Source organism: Globicephala melas, chromosome 20, assembly GCF_963455315.2.
Source record: "Globicephala melas chromosome 20, mGloMel1.2, whole genome shotgun sequence".
Lineage (NCBI taxonomy): Eukaryota > Metazoa > Chordata > Mammalia > Artiodactyla > Delphinidae > Globicephala > Globicephala melas.
Window position 1 is genome coordinate 22,653,087 of NC_083333.1, and position 24,806 is coordinate 22,677,892.

The following is a 24,806-nucleotide window of genomic DNA, read 5'->3' on the forward strand; positions in this document are numbered from 1 at the left end:
TCACTGCTCTGGTGATCACGGGTATTGGTCCCCAGATATTCCTGATTCTCCTGCATCTCGGACACACAGGAGGACTGCACGCCCCGTGCGCCCTCCTTTGAAGCAGGCACAACCACGTGAGCTGCCTTGGCTAGTGAACTGTGAGCAGAAGTGACGTGAGTCCTGGAGTGGCTGCAGGCATGTCAGGGCCCCAGCTGGCCCACGGTGGACACGTGACACGAGCAAGAAATAAGCCTTGTGGTTGCATGCCTCTGATTGCTGGGTGACGTTTGTTACGACAGCCTAACCTCGTCCTGACTGATACACGCTCCCCAACATGTACAGCTGGCCCTTAAGACAAGGCAGGGCCCCCGGGGGAACTTCAGGCCCAGTTTTGAACCGGCAAATGAGGGTGAGCAGTGAGTGGGCTCTAACAGGTGACTCTGATGACAGCTCTCCCATGTTTAAGATCCTTCCATGGCTCCCCACGGCCCTGAGCACAAAACCTTCTCCCGATCTGCTCCTGCTAACACATCCAGCCTCAGTTCCGCCAGTTTGGGGCTTTGCACTCTCTGTACCAGCTCCAAGGGACGGCATCAGGCGGGCACTCCCATGCCCCCAGACTCTGGTTGTCTGCTTAGAGCACCCTCCCTCCCACCTCTCCTCTCCTCTCCCCTCCATCCACCATCACCATCCCTCACCTGGATACACCCTCTGCAGCCTCCAGATTCAATGCTGTTTCTGCAGCTCCTTCTCCAAACCCCGACATGGGGCTCTCAACTCACTGAGGCACCATGGCCTGTCTGCTTGTCTGCTGGGCTCACTAGACGATGCCTCTACCTTCCCTATGCCTCACCCACTGTTTAACACATAAACACTCAATAAAAGTTTATTTTATTAAAAAGAAACAAAGAAGGAAGGGAGGAGGAGAGACAACCAGGGGACCAACAAGATCTTTGACTCACCGGTACTGCTCTTTGGCCTGCATGATGACAAAGTCCCACTTGTAGTTAATTTTTTTGTTCAAGAAATTATAATTTTCCTAGAGGAGGAAAACAAAATGAGAACACTGAGCCCCACAACCTATGCTGCGTGCAGAGGGCAGGAAGCCTTAAGTCAACAACGAGACCCAGCCAGACGGTCTCCCAGCCCAGCTGTGCAGAGGCAGTCATTCACAGGGCGGCACCGAACTCTCCACAAGCCTTCACCACAGAAGCCACAAGTTGGCTTGTTTTTTTTTAATAAGTGTACCCCAAATCTGATAAGGAAGAGGGGGGCAGTGTGCAGGAGAATATGGGAGCTTAATATTCAGCCACAGAGCACAACAAACCCACAAAGCTGCTGTGGCGCTGGCTTTCTGCAAACATGTTTGTAAACGGCAAAAAGCAGCAAGATTGTCGCCGCCTGCCCAGAAGTCTAGCCTTGTGAGGGTTAGGGTGTGCTCCTTGAGAGTATGACTCATGCTGCCTAAAACAAGTCTGCACTCGTGTCTCCCCGTCTCAACTCAAGTTCAAATGTGTCCGTCCTGTAATATGCATCATCACACATATTAATGAAGTCCTGTTATTGCGGGACAGCAAGAGAAAAGTGGTAGCTACTGTGCGCCCAGTAGTTACTGAGGCAAGGCCTTAAGTTACAGCAGGAGAAGCTGAACCTCAACACGGAGGAGAATTTACTTCAGCCGGCTGCTTCTAAATATATGGATGGATGAGGGACGGATGGATGGATGGATGAGGGATGGATGGATGGATGGATGGATGGATGGATGGATGAGGGATGGATGAGGGATGGATGGATGGATGAGGGATGGAGGGATGGATGGATGAGGGATGGATGGATGGATGGATGGATGAGGGATGGATGGATGAGGGATGGAGGGATGGATGGGTGGATGGATGGATGAGGCATGGATGGATGGATGGAGGGATGGATGAGGGATGGAGGGATGGATGGATGAGGGATGGATGGATGGATGAGGGATGGAGGGATAGATGGATGAGGGATGGAGGGATGGATGGATGAGGGATGGATGGATGAGGGATGGAGGGATGGATGGGTGGATGGATGGGTGGATGGATGGATGAGGGATGGATGGATGAGGGATGGATGGATGGATGGATGAGGGATGGAGGGATGGATGGATGAGGGATGGAGGGATGGATGGGTGGTTGGATGGATGAGGGATGGATGGATGGATGGATGCATGGATGAGGGATGGAGGGATGGATGGATGAGGGATGGATGGATGGATGAGACATGGATGGATGAGGGATGGAGGAATGGATGGATGAGGGATGGAGGGATGGATGAGGGTACCTATGAATCGATTAATGGGGGGAACAGGGGAAAACAGCTCAGGACTATATTCCACTCAATTATAAGAACCTATACTTGAAAGCATCTCTGTACCTTTTCATATTCTTCTAAAATCCCTCTCTTCTTGATATTTCTCTTGGCCAGATAGATGGCTGGAAAAGAAAACAATGACAGTTACCATCATCCTCATATTTCAAAACCCCTCTAGGCATGAGACTGTCGTGCTCAGCTTAGTGAAGAGAACACTCAGCTGACCCAGTCCCTCCCCTGGGAATCACTCCCAATACAGATGAGAACTGACATAAAGGTCGTGATGACAGCAAGACAAGTGTCACCAAAACGCAGCAAGTAAGTAAGTGGCAAGGCAAGCCCTCCCCAGGGCATAGGAGGAGGGGGGGAGCTTTACCATAGTCTGTGTCTTCAGCCGGCCACTGCTGGGTGGGCCAGAAGTACGGTGTCTACAAGAGAAACCAGGGAAGCAGGCTTACACACGGGGCTGTGAACCCCCGGCCCCCAGCCCTCTAGCTTAAAACATAAAGCTGCCTTAGCCCCCTCCACTGTTTCTGAAGATCTGTGAGGATGTGAAGCCAACCAGTTACCTTTTCAGATGACACTAACCCCCTGTTAACACCCAAGGTCAAGGCCAAGGCTCACCTGAAATCGATAGAGGCTGTTGTCAGGCTTGAGAACGAGGTTCTTGGGGTCTTGCAGGGGGTAGATGTAGCCGTACTTGACAATAAAGTTGCCCAAGTTCTGTGCCTCTGGGGAGAAGGGGTTGAGCCAAGGCAGTTAAGAGCAGGGGCCAAGCGCAGAAGCTCACGGCCCCGCCCCCGCAGAGCACCCCAAACTCAGGGCAGGTACCCCCATCCTAACAGCACTTCAGCCGAGAAGTGGGGACAGTGGCTCCTGAACTTAGCTGCGGACAGGTACCAGCTGGGTAGCCACGGCTAAAAGGAGGGTCCCCCAGCCCAGCCCCCGAATGTAAGTAAGTCTGGAGGGCAGTCAGTGACCCCAGTGTTGACGGTGCCACAGGTCATCCACTGCAGGCGTTTGGGGTGACAGGTGGGGAAATCCTGGAGGAGCATCGCTGGGCCCTTTGGGTCTGGAGAAGTCCAGAGGCTTCTACTTGACCAACAGACACCTCTTCATCCCGAGGGGCAGGAAGGTGAGGCTGTGTTTATGGTCAACTTCTACCCCAAGCTCAGCTCTGTCTGCACCCTGGGTCCAGATCCCAGGCTCCTCCCCACGTCCCTTCAACTCCCACCCGCCTCCAGTCTGCTCAGAAACACAGTCTTCGTTCTGGATTTGCAGCGATTAAAGGATAACTGTCCTGGTTCATTCTCAGAGGCACCAGTGAGAGCAGGTGTCTTTCTACCATCAAGACAGAATCCCAGCCCTCCCATCCTGCAGGCCCAATGACCCAACCCACATCCTATCCCACAGCTCAGCCTCCCAGGAGCAGGGAGGCTTCCTCCCCACCCTCCCTCTTCATATCTCCCTCCCTCTATCAGAGACCAGACCCTCGTTGTACCAACAGCCTTTTCGCTAGTGGCAAGTCAGGTCCCTGAGGCTTTCTGCTCCAATCCATCCTTCAGACTGCTGCCTAACATCCCAGCTTAAATCTGATTACTGTACACACCGCCACGCTGCAAAACCCTGCGTGGGTTACACTGCCTCTCTCCCAGATAAAATTTGGAATCCAAGAATGTACCAGGTGCACCCCACCTGTCCACTGCCCTCCACACCCAGCTGAAGTCACTACTCCCCATTTCCCCTGTTACCGCTCCATTCCTGGTTCATTCCATGTTTACGTCTTTGCTAATTTCCCCGCTGGGAAGACAGACCCTCTGAGCTTCCCTCCAGGATTCACAGGCATCGCTTGTTTGGCGACCAAGGGTACGTATGCATCACCCCCTCCAGGAAGTCTTTCTTGATTACCCATGAAGTTCTCATCTCTCCAATTAAAATGTCAATTTCTCAGAGACGCGGGCTGACCCCCGTTTAGCTTCTACCCTCCAGAGATGCCCCCAGGGTGACGCGCACACAGCAGCCCTTGGTCTCGGAGGAAAAGACGAGCTCTCACCCAGACTGGAGACCCACAGCCGCTGGGTGATCCACTGCAGAACATCACTCCCTGCAAAGCAGAAGCATTTGGCCACCGTCAGAGCCTCCCCGACCTCCACGCCCCCCTCCACACGGTCGCCCAGCCGGCCTCCTCCCTGTTCAGCCGTGATCTCGTCCTTCTGCTCAAAAGCTTCAGGGATGCCCCTCCTCCCCTCCCCCCAGCAAAGTTCAGTCCGAACCCTGCAGCCCATAATTCGGGGCCGTCCATGATCCGACTCTGGCCAGGTTTCCAGCCTAACGTCCCCTACACCCTTCAGGCTTCACCTCTCTTGTGATACTTATTCTCTTTCCTTACAATAATTGGTGCCTGGACTGTCACTCACCGAGTAGGAAGTAAACAGACTAAGACTTAACAATGAAAAAAAAAAAAACAGACCCAAAGCAAGCTGTCCATGGAACTCTGAATGGAGCCCGGAGCCAGGGACGGGAGGGGAAAGGGGTGCGCCAAGGGCAGGGCTGGTTCTCCCACACCCCCAAGTTCCCAGGCAGAACTCTGAGGAGTCAGAGAATTCTAAAGCGAAACCTGGCTTTCCAGGTCATTGTAATGACGCTTTTGTCGAAGCGGTTAAGATGAGCCGCTTTTTTAGGAACACTTTGTGGGGTGATGTACAACTTCAGACCGTGGAATGCGGGCTCCGTGCGCCCTCTCGCCCTGGGCCCTGCGAGGCCGAGGGGCTGGCCTGGGAGCGACGCAGACTGCAGGCCGGCGTGGAAGAAACCAGGGGAGGCACACGGGGACAAGAGCAGGAGGGAATGTGCACCCCTCCGCCCCCAGCAAGTGTTCAGATTGATCTAAGGGCCAAGGCAAGCCGGGTCCCACCAAGTCCAGAGCTGATGCAGGACCCCAGGGAAGCCGCGGCCTCCCACTCGGCCCGGGCCCTCTGGCCCCATCGGCAGAACACACTCCTTGCAGGAGGCGGGCGGGATCATCTCGGGAGAAAGATGCACCCCAACTCCGACGTCATCTTGCAAATGCCAACAACCATATTTTCCAGCCACCCCGGCCTGCTTTCCAGAGGCCGAGCTGGGTCCCCTGCCTGTGTGGAAACCGGCCCACGAAACACACCAAGGAGGAGGGTCAGGGTCTGAAACCCCGCTGCCTGTGTCCTTGTAGCTGGACTGTCGCAAAGGACACTTCCTCGCTCACTTGGGGGTGGCCAAGGGGCGTTTCTTCTGACACCCGCGGGGGGGTGGGAGGGCTTAGGGCCCCTCCCCCACTCTCTGGGCTGAAGGAGCTGCCCGCAGTGTGGCTGAGGGTGGACCCCCTGTAACTGCCCTTCCTGCGCACGCCCCGGGCCACAGATATCCAGCTATCAGCTCTCCACGCCCACATGCCCACCGCGACGGCTTTCAGAGGCTCCCCTGTGGCTCCTGGCTTTAGTCAGCGCTTTGCTTATTCAAAAGCAAAATTCTTCACCTAAACCCCTACTTAAAAATCCCAGGACTGGGTGTTTTAGACTCTGCACCCCAAGTCTCTACACGGTGGTGTGCAGACCAGGAAAGAGAGCCCCCGGCGGAGAGCAGACAGGTTAGCGCTCCCCACCAAGGCGCTGAAGGTTTTCTCATCCACTTGACCGCTTCCTGAAATGGGTCGAATGAGGTTACGGGGGCCCCGGTGTGTCCACCACGTGATCTGTGCCGACAGCACCACAGGCTGCTCAGAGCCCACGTCGGCCACCGTCGTCCCCTTAAGTCCTGAGTCCCCTGCCCTCTGAGGAGTCGGGTGGCACTGATCCCGGTTGCTTTGATTAGGGCCGATACTGCAGGACAGGGCTCCTCCTGGGCTCCGACCGCAGCTGGGACTCACCCGAGTAGGATGAACAAGGCAGAACGTGGCTGGGTGGGCGGCCCCCCACCAAATCCAGGGAACCAGGGGCCCCACCTGCCAGGAAGGAAAGCAGCTTGCAATCCCGGACGGGGGATGAGAGCATGGATGCTGGAGCGGTGTAGCCGGGCTCAAGCCCACGCTTAGCCCTGGATGCGTTTAGAGACCTGGGGACAAGATGCTAGAACTCTGCGTCTCCGTGTCCCCGGCTGCAAGAAAGGGCTGGGGGGTCACATCTCTCCCTACGCTTATCGTGGTGACACAGCCAGCTATGGGCCCCGTGGGGAGTCACTGAGCACCGGCCAGTGCACACTAGAGCCTTGTCTGGTTCCTGCAGGCACCCCCTGGGGCAGGGATCACTACTTCTGCTTGTCAAATGAGGAAATGGAGACTAGGGCTACACGGAAAAAAAAAAAAAAAAGGCACCCAAAGGATTCAATCCCAGGGTGCCTGAGTCAACGTCCAGCGCCCTTTGGACAGTTCGAGACCAGGATTGATTCACGCGCTCGATAAACTTTTGTTAAACTTCCACCCTGACCCCCAGCTGCACTAAGCGCAGGGGTTACTCAGATGAGCTAGACGAGATCTCTCCCCTCGAGGGTTGCCCAATCCAGTGGAGAATTCAACCAGAATTCATGACAACCAGGAGCTGGGAGGGGGTGGGGTCAGGGGTCAGAGGCAGCCTGCAACGTCCTGGGGCGCCCAGGCTGCTCTGGGTCCTAGTCTTTCCCAAGTCTAGACCATTGGAGTTTTCTTTTCTTCTGTGAGCTAGCCTGTCACATGCCAATCATTCCGCCGTCTGTCACTCACACTCTGGGAGCCCGAGAGACGCTGTGCTGGCTGGGACACGCCTCCTTCCGGCCGGCTTGCCTCTGCAGAGACCCCAGTGCCTTGAGTGACAAATACTCAGGTCATGGATGGGGTCAAGAGCGAGGGCTCACAGGGGACTCAGCACAGCGGCGAGTCCCAGGCTCGCGCTCTGAGAAGCTGCCCCCCTCTGCCAACAACACGACTCGGTGGGAAAGGGACTCCTTACTGCAAACATCACAAAACAAACGCAACGCACGGATTTTACCAAAATCACAAAACCATCGCAACGCACGGATCAAAATGCATTCTTATTTGGGGGTCCAGCCCCTTCTGCCGATATCCTGAAATGACGCCCTTTATCCCGCCTCCAGAGAAAGGAGACTAAGGTGCCCTGCCCTTGGGGGAGTCAAGAAGGGTCTGAATGTTAATTAGAAGACAGGGAAGGATGGAGAAAACAAAGGCCAATTCTTTTTTTTTTTTTTTTTTTTGCCAAATAGTATTTTTTCTGCTACTTGATTTTATTAAAACAAATCAAACAAGACAATCAAATAAAAAACAACAGTAGAAGTTTTTAAAATGACCTCCTGGGGACGAGGAATGGCTTCACAAGGGGACCTACTGGATTCCTTTCTCTTTCCTTTCTGACTCCTCGCCCAGAAGGAGCCTGCACGAATGGGCAAGTAAGCAGGAAGTATACGCGGCTTTGTGGGCCACGTCACTGTCTCTGCACAGCTACTTAACTCTGCCATTGCAGACAATACATAAATGAGGACGTGTATCTGTTCCAATAAACCTTTATTCACAGATACAGAACACAGGGCGCATCTGGCCCACGAGCTATAGTCTGCCAACCTCTGTGTACGGTCTGTTCCAGGCCAAGACCAAATCACAAGATACATTACCCGTCATGGCGTGAGGGACGCTGATGACCGCGACCTTCTGGTTCTGCACTCTGACCCCCATCTCTGGGTCCTGCATGTCCTTGACGAGGGCTTCAATCTGCAAGACAGAACCGCCAAAGCTGGCTAAGCAGAACCATCTCGAAGGCTGAGTGAGGCCCTTCTGGCAGCACCGAGGGAGCAAAAGATGCAAAGAGGAACACGGGGCCCTGATAACCAGGAGCCCACCGCCTAGGTGGGCAGCGTGCAGCTGAGAACTAAACGCGTGCGTCAGAGGCACAAACACCTCCCCAGGTGTGAGAGCTCGGACGGATTCATTCTGCCAAGGAGATGCTGCAGAGGCTTTTAGGAGAAGATGGGACTTGGCAAAAAAAAGGGTTTTGTTGGTTAGAAAGTGAGAGAGCTACAAGGCACGGGAGAACCACAGCGCCCAGGGTGGGAGTGGGACGGGGGGAGGGGAGGGGCCGGGTCTCAGGGGGGCCACAGAGGGTGGGCTCTGTCCCAGCAGCTCTGGCTGGGGAGCGGTGTCATCGGGCCCGCACCTGAGAGAGGAGCATCGAAGCACGAAGAAACCCGCCCCAACAGGGAAAAGCAGGGGCCTGTTCACCACCATTGCGACCGTCCGGGCACAGGATGATGGCGCTTCCACCCCTCCCACTTCTGCCCCTCGGTCTGTCCTCAGCAGGGCAGCCCGTGCGAGACTTTCAATTATTTTAGGCTGTGTCTCTCCTCCGCTTTAAACTCCGCAAGGGCCATTCCATTCAGTCAGTGGCCAAGCTCTCCTACTGGTCTACGTGGCTGGGATCACTTCCCCCCGACTCTCCCCCTCATAGGCTCAGGAGCCACGCCCAGCTGCATCCTCCCTCGTGCTGCAACCTCGAACGTCCCCCCCCATTCCTATAGCACTCACCTTCCGACGTCCGAAATAATCTACCTGCTGATCATAACGTTTGCCATGTGTCTCCCTCACTCCTAGAAAGTAAGGTCTTCAAGAGCAAATCTTCCTTTTTCTTTTTTTAATTTTTTGGCCGCGCTGCACAACATGTGAGTTCTTAGTTCCCCGACCAGGGATCAAACCCGCGTCCCGTGCAGCGGAAGCACAGAATCTTGACCACTGGGCCGCCAGGGAAGTCCCGAGGGCAAAGCTTTTGTCTGTTGCTGTCTGCTGCTGTATTCTGACTGCCTGGAACAGCGCCCAGCACGTGGACAGTACCCAGTAAACAGCCGGCGCATGAATTAATAAATAAATAAAGGCAGGGGCAGAGAAGATAACAAGAATGCATGGCTTTTAGAGCCCTCGTTCTGACTCTAATTACCTAGGATTAACTGTACGTGCAAGTGACTGACTGGTGCAGTGAGGGTGGCAAAGAATAACGGCAAAGTTTATAACTTAGACGATCGGAGTTGCCAGTTACAAAAATAGAAATTTCAAAAGGAGGAGCGCTTTGAGAGAGCAGACACTTCTGCTTTTGGAATGCTGACTGCGAAGGGCTGCTGAGATAGCCACGACCTCTGGAAGGGGATTGGAAACGAAATGTCCCAACTTCAAAGGACACGACCGTCAGAGATAAGAACTCGATTCACGAACATCGACGAGAGAGTTGACACCAGAGAGAATCCACGAACCATCGGAGGAAGCTGGAACTGCAGGGAGACACCCACAAGGACAGCCCTGATTGTCTTCAGAGTATTTTTTTTTAACATTGATGAGTACAAAACATTTTTCCACTTGAAAAAATTAATAGGAGTAAAATTAACTGAAGGATATTTTAAAACAAACTGGATGGGTTGACACAATTGAAAAAAGACACCAAGCACTTCTCTGGTCAACGCTGATGACAGGCATCGACAAAGCCTCACGTGCAGACGCTTCAAAGTTCATGCTCCAGGAAACTCCTCGCGAGGGGAAAACCGTGCACACCCCCAGCCCCCCCAGGTGCCTGCAAACGATCAGTCCGTCATTCAACAACCAGGCAGCCATGGTGGACTCAGGGAACCAAAGGTAAAGAGCTCTGGTCCCTGAGCTTAAGGAGTTCACCGTCTAGTGCAAGGATATTACAGGACGATACGGGAAGTACAGTGACCAGGGTGAGGCCACGGTGTCCTGACAACACACCTGTGCCAGGGAGGAGGTGGCCGGGAGAGACACTCCTGGAGTGGTCATAAAATGACGAATAGGAATGAGGAGGCAGAAAGGGCAAAGGATGGCCGGTGAGGACCCTAAGGCTCAGTGAGCAGCAAAAGCAGAAACACAGAATACGAACGAGTAAGTGGAAACGAAGACCTCTCCTGTCCTCCTCCGGCTGGAAGCCCTCTCCTGAGGTCAGGGCAGCTGCGCACGACTGGATAGATGCTCACGGAGGGTCTCCCCTCAAACCCAACCTGTCCACGTCCCAACCACAACCCAAAGCAAAATGGCTCACTGTGCCGCTCTTCCCCCGGTTTAACTAGCTTGGTTACATGATCCTTTCTCTCCTGCTGCTTCATAAAATAACTCATCCTCACACTGTACAGCCCTTTACAATTTCCAAAGTCCTTTTAGAGTTTGCGTGTGCTTGTGGCCCAAAGAAAAGGAACCCAAGATTCTCATGTCCTCAAGGTTCTCTCTTAACTGCAGGAGTCCACTCAACCTCTCTGAATTCCCTTCCTCTACCATAAAACGACAGTATATTCACAATTGATAGCATTTTGTTACCTCTTAGAATCTAAGTAATTGTGTAAAAATGCTTTGTAAGGACAGATATATAAAGATATATAAGCAGAAAGATATATACTTGGGCTTTCCTGGTGGCGCAGTGGTTGAGAATCTGCCTGCTAATGCAGGGGACACGGGTTCGAGCCCTGGTCTGGGAAGATCCCACATGCCGTGGAGCAACTAAGCCCGGGAGCCACAACTACTGAGCCTGCGCGTCTGGAGCCTGTGCTCCACCACGTGAGAGGCCGCGATAGTGAGAGGCCTGCGCACCGCGACGAAGGGGTTTAAAAAAGAAAAAAGGAAAAGAATTTAAAATTAATCAATACAATCATAAATAACATGTAGGTCAAATAATACAGCATAATAATAAAAAAAGATACATACTTTATAAGGAGAGAGATTTGTTAGTGTTTGTGGGTTGGAATCATTAACATCTGTAGTGTTCGTATAATCAGCGCATCTTTAAAATTTTGCATGCAGAGCTGTCTTTAGACGCCTGGGAATAAAAACCCTGCTCTACCAATCATCCAAATATAGATGTTTACTGAGCGTGTATTAGGTGCCCAGCCCTGGCAGGCGGGTTGGTACAGGAAGATAAAAGACAGCCTCCCGGGCCTCAGAGAGTTGGGAAGATATTGGTGTGAAGATAAACAAATGAACTAAGATAAACACTAGGGATCTGGGTGCGAATAAAGTTCAGTTCAAATCATCCTCCAATGAGCAGGCGAGGTGAATCACTAAACTTCACTAAGGCTCATCCTCTGTAAAGCAGAGATGAGCACAGTACCTACGACGTCAGACGGATGTTGTGAAGATCAAAGGAGATGAAGCAGCGAAAGCACCTAATACCATGCTGTGCACAAAGAATCTATTAGACAGCAACTGCAGACTGAATTATGCACCAAAAAATAGGGAAAGCAGGGATGGGAGTAAGAGCCGGGAGGAGGAGAGGATGGCTGAGATGATCCCCAAACATCACACAGAGCGAGAAGGATTTTCCCAGCCGGCCGCCGTACTGCAAGGGAGGGACGGTGCGAGGGGCCCCGCGCTGGCTGACGCAGGAAAGTGAAAGGCTGAATTTGGAACCCTCGGGCACGGTTGGTGGGAATGCAAAATGTATGCAGGTTCCTCCCAAAATGAAAAATAGAACTGAGACAGGCTGGGACCTGGGGCCCTTTGCTGCAGTGCCCACACCTGGACACACGTCACCTCAAGCAACAAAATACAAAGAAACTATAAGGGACGAAAAAAGACTGCACGCATGCCCAGTTGGGGCAAATTCTGGACAAGATACAAAAAGGCCCAAAGAACCCAGCTGCCACTTCCGAAGAGCCAGGAGCGACAGCAGGGTGCTGCGCAGGCCCCCTGCACTCGACACTACCAAGGGGTGGGCAGAACGCCTGAGCCACCACTCCCGCCCGACCCCCGGACGCACCCCTACCCTCACCCCACGTAAGGAGCCAGCTGCCCCCGCCCCCAGCCAGCCAGCAAGGGGACCTGTTGTTTGTTCTCAGTCCCCCTGCTGCAGCAGCGGCCCCAGTAAAGCCTTGCCTGAATCTCTTGTCTGGTCTCTGTTCAATTTCTGTTGCTCAAGGAGGCCAAGAACCCTGGTCAGTGACAGAACTACCAGATGATCCAACAATCCTATTTCTGGGTATTTATCGAAAAGAATCAAAATCAGGATGGCGAAGAGATATGGACCCTCCCCGGTTCACAGCAGCACCGTGGTCAACAGCCAAGATGTGGAACCACCTAAGTGTCCACTGGTGGGTGAACAGGTAAAGAAAATGTGGCACATCCAGGGATTATGACTTAGCCCTAAAGAAAGGAAGGAAATTCTGGAATCTCCGACAGCCTGGATGAACCTGAAGGACGTTATGCTAAGTGCGTAAGCCGGTCTCGGAAGGACCGCACGATTCCACTACCTAAAATCGGCTAATTCACGGAACCAGTGGAAGGGCAGTTGCCAGGGCCTGGGGGAGGGGGAGACGGGGAGATGCAATCACTGGGCATGAGGTTACAGTCAAGAAGATGAAGTAAGTTCTAGAAAGCTGCCCTGCAATATTGTTTCTATAATTAACAACATTGTGAATTATACACTTAGAAAAATGTAGGAGGGTAGTTTCTTGTGTGATGTGTTCTCACCACAATAAAACAGAATTTTTTTTAAAAGAGAGAGAAAGAGAGATGGCCAGGCTGCGCTGGAGGGGAAAGGTCAGGCGGGGAGCCCCGAACTGGAGACACGCCACCCGCCACCCCGGAAGCTGGCAGGCCCCCCACGTCCCCAGGGCGGGAGGAGGGGGGACACACGACGTCCTAGGTCAGTGCCGAGGGCTGGGCTGTCCTATTTCCACCTGCTGCTAAACCGGCACCAGCAGCAGAACCACAATCCCGAGAAGCGGCCGAGATCGGGGCAAAGGTCACGGCCTCTCCGGGCCCAGCGCCGGCCCCTCAGCTGCCCGCGGGACCGGCCGGGGCCCAGGGCCGCCCGGGGCTCCTCGTGCAAGACCCAGCGCGAGCCCGTCCGCACAGACGCGCTCTCGGCTCGCGGGATCCTTCTGGAACGGAAATGACGCGTTTCCGCTCCACTCGGAGCTGCAGTGCTTGGCCTCCTGCAAGGTCGGGGCCTGGGGGAGTCTCGGGCCACGGGGGCACCGAGCGGCTCCCAGCGGAGAAGGGGGCGCGGGACACCCCAGGAGGTGGCCGGAGGGCGGCTGCTTCCCCCGGACGCGGGCGGGGACCGAGGGGCCACGGGCGGCAGGGGTCACCTTTTCTAGAGTTGTTTTTTCTAACTGAATCACAGTGGATTTGCAGTGTTGTGCCGGTCTCTGCTGTGCAGCAAAGTGACTCAGTTACACACACACAGACATTCTTTTTTATGCACATCCTCTCCCGTTATGCTTTTCTGGAATTCTTGGCTGGCCGTGAGCCTCGGATTCACCTGCTCCTCCCAGAAGTGCCCGCCATTCTGACGTGGGAGCCCGGGCCTCCCCCTTCCCAGGGTAACTGCCGGAGGAAAGTCCACATTTGCTCCAAAACTTTTATCAGCTGAAACAGCAGCATTTCATGGCATCAGGGCGCCCATATATTGGAGAAGAAAGAGAAACCCCCGCTCTGAGTTAGAAACCTGAGCTTCTCCAATAGAAAGTCAGGGGGTTTGATTCCTTCTCTCTGCATTAGAAAAAAAAAAAAAATCTAGTTATAAAGAGTTTGAAAATAACCTTCAGAGGAGGAATAATGAGAGCTATTTTAGGAACACAATGAGGGGAGTCAGATTTCTTTCTGGCAGGTGTGTCACCTTCACAGAAGAGAAGGGCTGGGGGCAGCAGGGAACACCACAGGGACCTCGAGAACATTCTGAGGGCGTTCGGCCCATTGGGGTTTGGACCCAGTTTCCTCAGAACTTTCCTTGTGTCAGTTCCTCTGAGGGGTCTCCCCAGGCACCCAACAAGGAAACCGTAGGACTCCGGCTGCTGGTCCCGTCTCTGTTATGGGCTGGACGGCGCCCACCCCTCAAATTCATAGGTTGGGGTCCTACCTAAGCCCCAGGACCTTAGAATGTGACTGGACTGGGAGAGAGGGCCCTTGACAAGGTAACCGAGTTAAAAGGAGGGCACTAGGGTGGCCCTGTGACAGTGTGACTGGTGTCCTTTGAAGAAGAGGAGATGAGGACACGGACACCACGGGGGGCGAGCACGTGGGGACACGCGGAGAAGACGGCGTCTGCAGGCCCCGGACAGAGGCCGCCGGAAAGCACGCTGCGCACACCGTGCCCGGGCTGGCGGTGCTCTGCCGTGGCGGCCCCAGCCCAGTCATACGGACTCTGGGCTCCAGCCCTGCTTCCAGCAGAAGAGCCCCTCTGCCCACCACAGACAGGGGACAACCCGAGTTGTGTCCCCAGGTCCCCAGAGGGTGAGGAGCCCTTGCCTTTCTGCTCCCAACTGCTGCCAACTCTCGCGCCCTACTCCTCGCGCCTTGTGGGCATCCCCCCGGAGACAGGGAGGCACGGCCACCCCCGCCCCAAACGTCAGGCGCCCTCCCGTCTCCCACACTCAGCTCCCCGCGATCCTGGGCCACACGAGGACGGCGGGGTAACCAGGCAGTGCTGAACCCCAGGTGACGCCGAGCTGGGGGCGGGATGGGGGCGTCAGATGCCACGTGCCTCTGCGTGACTGCAGGCGTGTCACCAAGGAACAGGAACGACGGCTCCGAAGGCCTCGACATCCCACCTTCCACGCCCACGCTGCCCCTCGCTGTCACTCCCTGTGCAAGATCTCGGGCTGGGATTTTCCTCTGAGCCGGAGAAGGTTCCCGGGGGGATAATAATCAGTACTTTTCTGTACAGAGAGGGAGCAAGTGACCTGCAACCACGGGGCTGTCTGGCAAACAGAAGGGGCTCCCACTAAGCAGCCTGTCCGCCCAGAGGCCAGCGGACCCCTGGGCCATCTCACCCCGAAGCCTCTCGGACCCTCAGGGGCACCACACACGCTCGATCGGCGCTTAGGCCACCCCAGCCAGAAGCCCAGGAAGCATCGTCCACGACCCCGGTCAGCTTCTGCGGACTCTGCTTTTGTTTCTGACCTGTCTCCTAACAGGCCTCTGTGGCACGTCTCACCTCCCTCCTGGACCGTCCGGCTCGGCCCACCCGGCCTCTGCCTTGGGCCTGGCAGGTCCCCAGCCTCCAGGGCGCCCTCCAGTGGTGATGCTGTTGACATTTGGGGCCGGCTGTCCTGTGCACCGTAGGTGTCTAGCAGCTTTCCTGCCTCTTCCCTCCAGCTGCCGGGGCAGCCCCCTCCCTAGCTGGGACAACCCCAAATGTCTCCAGATGTCACCAAATGTCCTGGGGCTTTCCTCTGGGCTGTGCATTCAAATCACCTGGGAAGCTTTTCTGTATTTGATTTTATACATATACATATATATATATTGGTTTTTGGTCGCACCGCACAGCATGTGGGATCTTAGTTCACTGATCAGGGACGGAAACTTTGCCCCCTGCAGTGGAAGTGCAGAGTCTTAACTACTGGACCGCCAGGGAAGTCCGTGGGAAGCTTTTCTTTGAAAACACCAACGTTTTGGGACTTCCCTGGTGGCCCAATGGTTAAGACTCCACACTCCCAATGCAGGGGGTTCGATCCCTGGTCAGGGAACTAGAGCCCACATGCCGCAGCTAAGACCCGGTGTGGCCAAATAAATAAATAAATTTTTTTTTAAAAAAAACCCAATGTTTGGACTCCATCTGACTTGACTACTTAATTATCTCCTAAGTAAATGAGAAACTCTAAGGAAGGTGACCTGATAACAATGTTCTTTAAAGTACAGCCAGGGTAGAGAAGCACTCCTACCCTCTAATCAGAATCATCTTTCTAACATGGGAACCAACTCGTTTTATTCGTACCCGATTTTAAAACGTCAAATGGCTTCTCAGCGAACACAGAAAGCGTCAGACCCCCGGCTGGATGTGCGAAGCCCCCAGTTCCGGAGCGTCCTTCACTACCAGCCTTTCCATCACCAACTTCCTGCCCACCCCTGCCCCCCGGCCAGCTACCCCAACCCCTGAAGACTCTCCCACGGCACAACGCTATTCCACACTTCCAAGCTCTGCATTCCCCCAAATGCCACTCATCTTCCCGTCCTCCTGGCAAAAAAAAAAAAACACCTACTAATTTTTCACACCTTCACTCAGTTACAAGCCCTCCTGTGAAGGCTGTTGGTCCCCAACCCAGATGGCACTGACCACTCCCTGCTCTGCGTTTTATATACGTGCATCTCCTCTAATGACGTCTCCCACAACCTGCAGAACATTCTTCTTACTTATACAGCGATCCTTCTCTATTAGACCCTAAGCTCCAGGAGGAAGGGGCCGTGTCCTAATCCCACAGTGTCCCCAGCATCAGGCACAGCGCCCAGCACAGACGCGCACGACTCTGTGCACGTGTTGAATGAAAGAATGATACAAGCGAAAGCTCCTGTGCTCTGCCCGGGTCTCCTCCCTTTTGTTTCCGCACCCCCCTTGCCCCGCAGAAAAAGGAGATGCCGGACGCCACACAGGAAAGCAAAGCAGTCCAGGCTTCTCCATGAGGCACCAAGACAGTCAGACCTGAGGCGCATCCCAAGGGCAGCAACAGCTGTTCCTGGCTGGTACGGAGATCAGGACATCACGGGGGAGGGGCGGATGGAGGGGGGACGGGCCAGCACTAGGACAGGAGCTCACAGGGGCCACGGGAGGCGGTCCACTGTGCGGCATCCCACACACACACGCACTTAGCACACGCCGTTCCTCTGTCTGGAACAGCCTTCTTTCTCTCTGCCTAGAACCCCCATTTATCCTTCAGTTCTCAGCTCCGCGTCCCCCAGGCACCTTCGGGCAGGCCTTCCCACGGCCTCTCCTGCCCCCAACATCACAGGAAAGCTTACAGCACTGGATCACATTTGGCGACAATCTGTATTTTTCCTGGTTCCACCACTTAGCGGCTACGACTGGGGCGAGTGACTTCACCTCTCTGAGCTTCCCGCTCTGTAAAATGGTGATGATAACTCTGTCTCATGGAATAGATGAGAACACTCATGTAAGGGCCCCACTGGGGACACAGCCTACTTCAAAAATATCCATTGAGTGGTGGGTGAGAGTTGCACCCAAGTCCACATTCCTTAGGCCTGAGCTCCTCTCCAAAGGCTGGGCACCTCGTTCAGCTGCTTCACGGTTGAGGGCACCCTGGCACAGGCTCTTGGGACCTGCTCTGTGATCTGACCGAGGACCTCAGAAGACACAGACAGACGGGGGTCTCCCCCCATCCAACAAGGCAAAGGGAGAGAGCAGCGCTGTGGTGCGGGCAGGGTCTGCAGGGCGGGGGGGGTGGGGTGGGGAGAGCCAGCCGTCACAGCGGAGGGGCCCCCGAGCTGGGCCCGGGAGTGGGGGGGACGGGGGCTCGGCCGGTGAGAAGGGGAAGAAGGACTTTCCCAGTGGAGGGGTCTGAGGCTTGAAGGGCACAGGGTTCCTGGAAAGATGAGGAGGTCGCTGAGGCCAGAGCCCCCCTGAGTGAGGGGGGCTGCTCTCTTCTGTGTCCCTGCAGGGCAGGTGTGGGAGGCCGGCGGGAGGTCAAGTCAGAGGGGTGAGTGGGAGCAGGGTCCTCAGTGGCCAGGCTGGGAAGGCTGGACGTCACCCTGTGCACGGGGGAATCCAGCGGAGGGTTTCAGGGCGAGGGGATCCATGTCGGTTTGCGAAAGAAACCCAACATGCCGATGAATGGTATTGTGGAGGCCGGCAGGTGGGGTGGAAGACAGGAGGCTGGGGTGGAAGAGAGGAGGCAGGGGTGGAGGACGGGAGGCTGGGGTGGAAAAGAGGAGGCAGCGGTGGAGGAGGATGGGCTGGAGACCAACACACCAGTCAGAAGGCCCAGGTAAAGACATTCCGTCTACCACATAACAGTCCTGATGAAACACAATGTCTGAGGCTCAAAAACAAACAGAATGTCTCCAGACAATCGCTCTCAGAGCCTCAGCGCCCGAGCTGCCCTGTCTGGGAGAAGAAGGCAGTCCTGGGAAATCCTGGAAGATGCCTGATGGCTCTCAGAGATCCAGTCTGGGCAGTTTTCTCTGATTTTAGGAGGTGGTGTCTGCAGTAGAGGCTCTCAGGGCTCTTTCCCAGCGAGACAACACTCCCCCTCTGTTTTATATCCTCACACCTCTACCACCTGGAATACGCACAAGCTTATTCAAGTAGCTGGACCGAGGGTGACCAGCTGTCCCAGTGTGCCCAGGACTGGCCAGGTTTTAGCGTTGAAAGTCTTAGACAAATCAGGACAGTTTTGACTACGCCAATTTGCTGAGCTCCAAGGGCTCAGGGCAGGGCTCTTACTGTCACAAAGCATTCAGCTAATTCTACTCAAGACAAGCCTAAGACGGTGGACACCACACTGTGAAAAGTGGCTGCAAGTGGGAGGAAGGGCGGGCAAGTGACCCAGGACCTAATCCTCTGCTGACCCCTTCTGATACCGGTCATCTCAAAAGCCTAGAACAAAATGAGCTATTTCATCCCCAAATACATCACCACACAAGGTGCGTTCCACCCCGCACAAGTCGCCAGTATGGACACCCCCTGTGCCCAGCCACTTGCTCTGAGAAAGCCTTTGCATGGGGAGGGTCCTGACTTCCGCTGCGCACAGAGAGACCTGAGATCCACAAACACACACACTTGAATAAGGAATCTAGGAGCGCTGCAAGTGGGGTGTCCCTTTAGCCTGCAAATCACACCGTTTTCACGGTCTATGTGTACACACCCACCACACACACACGCTTTCGAATACTGCAGTGTTGAATCAGAAAAACAGCAAACATGTTAATTTAACATCTGGGAGCCTCTAATAGTACCAGGAGACTGTCTCAAATCTGACCCAGCCTCGCTGAACTGCCTTCCTGCGCCTGCTCTCCCAAGTAACAGGTTGTTTTCAGCCTCCGGCCGGCAGTCGCCCTCGGCTGCAGATTCCCCACTATAAGCAGGTAACAAGGAAACCTAATCATTAGAGTCTTTAAAAGACGGACAGACAGAAACACAAGGCAAATAAGTCACTTAATGACATCAAGCGGCACTAAGCGACCACAAGGGCTGTCCCCCGCCCCTGCCCACATCGCCGCCGGCACTTCCCGGAGTTGGTCCCCGCGCCCCTCCCGGGCCCAGGTGATGGGGCCGCGCTCACCTTCCGCAGAAATGCCATCCTCGGCCTGTACTGCTGACCTTGGTGTCGGATTGTCATCCTGGACCCTGGCGGACGCAGAACCTGGACACCACCGGAGGGAAGAGGAAGCCCTCGGAGAGCGAGCCGGCGTCCCCGTGCCCGGGCTGGGTTGTGCTGCTCGCGGCGCCCCCGACCCGCGCGCCCGCGCCCTCGGGAAGCTGCCCGAATCCGCGCCGGCCAATCAGCGCGCCGCGCCGCGGGCCGGGCGTGCTCCGCGCCGGCGCCCACCTGCCGCCAGGGGGCGGTGTCAGGCTCCGCCGGGGCCCGCGGAGCCGCAGGTGAGCCCCGCGCGACTGGGACCCGCGTGGGAGGGTCTGTGGCCGAGGGCGAGCCCTTAAGGAGGATGGGACTTCGGTTAGGAAGGGCGACTGGCACGGGAAAGGGAGAGAAGGGATAGTTTCGGCGTTTGGGATTAACATATATACACCACTATATTTAAAATAGATAAAACGACTATACTCCAGTAAAAATTATTTTTTAGAAAAAGGACATTTATGGCAAAAATAAAATAAAATAGATAATCCTGAAAGACCTACTGTACAGCACAGGGAACTTTGCTTAATATTCTGTAATAACCTAAATGGGAAGAGAATTTGAAAAAGAATAGGTAGTACATGTATACGTAGAACTGAATCACTTTGCTGTACACCTGAAACTAACACAACACTGTAACTCAACTATACTCCAATAAAAAAATTAAAATTTTTAAAAATGTTTAGAAGTGTTTAGGGGAAAAGCAAATTCTACGTGGAATTGGTAAGATGTTGGTTAACAAAAGAAAGGACGTGAAGAATAAAGAAGGAAAGTTGAAGTCCCTGCTGGGCCAGCTGCCTGGTCTATTTTTTCAGTTTCTTTTCTGTTATACGTTATTACAAGAGATCGAATATAGTTCCCTGTGCTATACAGTAAATCCTTGTTGTTTAAGGTGCTCTATATCTGGATGGGAGTGATGGTTATACACAGGTAATCATGTTTGTCAAAACTCATCCAACTGTACTCTTAAAATTGGAGCATGACATTGTCTGTAAACTACACCTCAATAAAAAGACTGACCCAAAAAAGCAAGTATTATCTTGCAAGACGGCAGAGGGACATCGTGCTAAAATGAAATTCTCCTGTGACTCGGTCAGGTAAGTGGACATCTAATCATCATCGCCACCATCACCATCGTCATCACTATAGTCATCTGCAGCCTCCTCTTCATCAACACACAGGTGTGATTCAGGACCTATATGGGGGTCCTGCTGCCCTGGATACCATACAATGGGATCTCCATGAGCCTGGCCCCTGTAGGGTAAACCTCACCCAAGCACAATGATATGGTCGTTTACACAGCAGTGCCCTTTAAACCCCAGTTCCAAGGTCACCTCCCAGGAAAATGTCCCAACACCTCTGGTCAACTCAACAACTAAGTTCAGTCCACTGTGCTTAGTGCTCAGGAGATAAAACTTAAAACATCCTGCTCTCAGCCCTTGTGCCCTCCTCCCAGACTGGGAGGAGGGGCAGAATCCTCAACAGTTCATCTCTCCATGATGGATGCCTCAGACTGCCTGCAGGCAGACTTTCTTAGCGGGGTCAGGGTTAGAGCAGCCGTGGGACACCACTGCCCTCACCCAGGCCCGAGGGATGGTGAGCCGGAGCCCTGGTGGGGGGCTGTCACGCAGGGGCTGTCATCCTGGAGGGACACAGCCATGGCTAGAAAGGGTGCTGGTGGAATAAATACCCCGACTCTCTCTCCTCTGAGTGCTTCCCATTTGTCAGTCCTGACCGGAAGCCAGAGGGTGATAGAGGCCCGGGGATGCAGCCTGTCCGGATCAGCCTCCCAGGGCACACAGCCAGGCAGAGAAGGGCAAAGGGTTGGGGGTGGGAAGGACTTAGGGGAGGCAAATCGTGAAGAAGCAGCACCATGGGTTAAATGTCTTCGGTAGCGTGGAAGCCCAGAGCACAGATCTTGGAGTTGATTCTGTGTCCCCAAGCACTCGGGACAGCTCGGTGACAGCACCACCCAGCCCGCACAGACGTCTCCCTGACTCAGACAGAAGTCGTGTTGAATTCACCTGACTCCCTGGGCCACTGCCCGTGCTCTGGGCCATGTTTGCATTTCATATAATTCTGTCTCGTTTGCATTTTGTCACAAATGTGTATTACACTGGCGATTCTAAAAAGTCATATATATATAAAAAAATCTTAGATGCATGAATGTTTCTTCCTAGCTCCGCTGAGAGAGGCAATAGCTCATGAAAACATATTCTGGGAGGGAACTCAGAGGCCCTAAATTTCCACGCAGTGAGCACACTGGGCCCGCAGACAGACCCTCTCTGCACACCCACTGGTCAGCGCCAGTTCAGCAATAAAGGGAAGGAAGTGTAGGTGGAGCCCTCCGTGGCCCACACTCACGCTTCTCCCTGCCTTTCACCTTCTCCAGAAGAAACTACTTGAGACCTTCAGAAGCTGACCACACCTGGTGTGGCTCTGAGTGCTTGACCTGGGAGAGAGAGAGAAAAAGAGGAACTTCGGGGAACTTTTCTGGAAGGTTTCCAGCTTCTTCATCAACTGGGGATTGTTCGGAAACTATTTTGGCCCAGCAGGGGCTACCAGGTACCACCACCAAGTACAGTCCTAGAATAAAAATCCCATCCTTATCTTTTTTCTCCTAAATTAAATGAATTGGATGCATCCAGAGGTGATACTTGTCACAAGCATGGCTAGAGATAAACACAGGAAAACAGAACAAGATCACGCCTCCCTCTGGCTCCACCCTCTTCCCAACTCCGTGGGGTGCACTTCTGTCTACCTGTGGAGCAGGTCAGGCTGGAACTGGTTTTTGTTAAGGGCAGCACTGTTTCTCATTATAGAAGATTTGGAGCTATGGGTCTTTTAAAAATGACAATTATGTAAATTGGTACAGCTACCATGGAAAATAGTATAGAGGTTTCTCAGGAAACTAAAAACAGAACTACCATAGGACCCAGCAATTCTACTCCTGGGTATTTATCCAAAAAAGAAAAGCAAAAAAACCCCCCAAAAACCCTAATTCTAAAAGATACATGCACCCTATGTTCATAGCAGCACTATTTACAATAACCAAGACATGTGGTTTATATATTCAATGGAATACTACTAAGCCATAAAAAAGAATGAACTGCCATTTGTAGCAACGTGGATGGACCTAAAGATTATCATACTAAGGCAGAAAGAAAAAGACAAATACCATATGATATCACTTACATGTGGAATCTAAAATATGACACAAATGAACCTATCTACAAAACAGAAACAAACTCACAGACAGAGAGAACAGACTTGTGGTTGCCAAGGTGGGGGGGAGGGAGAGGGATGGACTGGGAGTTTGGGGTTGGTAGATGCAAACTATTACATTTAGAATGGAGAACAAGGTCCTACTATATAACACAGAGAACTACATCCAATCTCCTGGGATAAACCATAATGGGAAAGAATATTTAAAAACGAATGAAGGTATTTGTGTAACTGAGTCACTTTACTGTACAGCAGAGATTGTTGCAATTTTGTAAATCAACTCTACTTCAATTAAAAAAAAAACTAAAAACAGAACTACCATATGACCCAACAATTCCACTCCTGGATATTTATCCAAAAGAAAAAAAAAACCACTAATTCGAAAAGATACAAGCACCGCTATGTTCAGAGCAGCTCTATTTACAATAGCCAAGATATGGAAGCAACCTAAATGTCCATCGACAGAGGAATGGATAGAGAAGATGTGGCCCATATGTACAATGGAATATTACTCAGCCATTAAAAACGAATGAAATTTTGCCATTGGCAGCGACATGGATGGGCATGGAGGGCATTATGCTTAGTGAAATAAGTCAGACAAAGAAAGAAAAATTCTGTGTGATATCACTTATATGTGGAATCTGAAAACTACAACAAACTAGTAAATGTAACAAAAAGAAGCAGACGCACAGATACCGAGAACAAACTAGTGATTACTAGTGGGGAGGGGTATGAGGGGAGGGGCAACATGGGTAGGGGATTAAGGGGTACAGACTATTAGGTATCAAACAAACTATAAGGATACATTGCACAATATGGGGAATACTTTATAATAGCCAAAATGTTATAGTAACTACCAGGTTACTTTTTAAAGGTGTATAACCTTTAAAAATTGGGAATCACTACATTGTGCACCTGTAACTTACATAATATTGTACAGCAACTATACTTCAATTTTTAAAAAAAAAATTTTCATTCAAAAAAGGAAAAAATGGCATTATGGGGAAAGGCGTTTTCACAGCTTGCAATAGGCTTTCGTTTTAAGACAGCTGAGGGCTTCAGGGGACGTGTGAAGGCCTCCAGGCTGTGCTCTGGTCCCTGCTCTGCCTCTCACCAGATGTGAGACTTTTTTCTAACAGCTTTGTTGAGGGATAACTGACATACACTAAACTGCATGTATCTGAAGTGCACACTTCGATGAGTTTCGATACATGTATACCCCCGTGAAACTACACCCACGGTCAAGACGGGGAGCACATCTGTTACCCCCTGAAGTTTCCTTATGCCCTTTGTGATCCCTCCCCCGCGCTGTCCCCAGGCAACCCCCGACCTGCTTTCTGTCGCCCTGAATTAGTGGGAGGGGTGAATCTGATCAAGTTACCTAATCTCTCCAAGTCTCTACTTTCTCAGTAGTAATAAGAGAGAGCCCGACTTGATGAATTCAAAATTCCCCTCCAATTTGAAAGTCACATGACTTCAATTAGTGAACGGAAATAAATACACAGCTCAATCAGCCTGAAGGCTGGCAAGGTGGGATTTTTGTTTGTTTGTTTGTTTTTTGCAGTACGCGGGCCTCTCTGCGGAGCACAGGCTCCGGACGCGCAGGCTCAGCGGCCGTGGCTCACGGGCCCAGCGGGATCCTCCCGGACCGGGGCACGAACCCATGTCCCCCACATCGTCAAGCAGACTCAGAACCACTGCACCACCAGGGAAGCCTTAACAAAGTGGGATTTAGCGCTCCTTACAAAGCGAGGCCTCTCTGGACTTAGACCGGCCATCCCAAAACGGGATTCCACGTGGCAGACATTCGAAAGAGCCGAAGAGCTGGGTGCCACCATGGACGTGCCCCCAACCATTCCTGCCACACGTGATCGGGGAGGGTTGGGGGAGAGGGGCAAGAGGGACCCACCTTAGGAGAAGAGACCCCAAGAAAATGTATTACTTGGTGCACCCCATCTGTATCAATCGTACTGAAATCCTTCTCTTCTGTCAAACATGCCCATCCCGCGAAGGATTTTTAAACCCAAAGCGTGCCAGCGAGGGTCCTCTACTGATGCTCAGGTGCTCCCCCTGCCGGTGGGGTGGCTCAGCCTCCAAAACCCTGGGTTCCCAGCCCCTCGTCCTGGCCCCAGCAGCCACCTCTGTCCACGGAGAGCAAGTGTCTTTCT

General features: G+C 53.1%; 1 protein-coding gene across 3 annotated transcripts in view; it reads right to left on the bottom strand.

Moving 5' to 3' along the window:
- RGS9 (regulator of G protein signaling 9) overlaps positions 1 to 24,806 on the bottom strand; it is a 90,352-nt gene that overhangs the window by 46,085 nt on the left and 19,461 nt on the right. The window contains exons 1-7 of one of the 3 annotated variants that reach the window (XM_060290382.1): positions 19,342 to 19,529; positions 7,957 to 8,053; positions 4,379 to 4,429; positions 2,950 to 3,056; positions 2,702 to 2,753; positions 2,389 to 2,447; positions 945 to 1,021 (exon numbers count right to left, since the gene is read on the bottom strand). In XM_060290382.1, the coding sequence (XP_060146365.1) occupies positions 945 to 1,021; positions 2,389 to 2,447; positions 2,702 to 2,753; positions 2,950 to 3,056; positions 4,379 to 4,429; positions 7,957 to 8,053; positions 19,342 to 19,398 (500 nt within the window). In that variant the 5' untranslated portion in view covers positions 19,399 to 19,529. Of the gene's footprint in view, positions 1 to 944; positions 1,022 to 2,388; positions 2,448 to 2,701; positions 2,754 to 2,949; positions 3,057 to 4,378; positions 4,430 to 7,956; positions 8,054 to 8,863; positions 8,985 to 19,341; positions 19,530 to 24,806 lie in introns of those variants that run through there. The other 2 variants (XM_060290383.1, XM_060290381.1) reach the window with 2 other exon arrangements.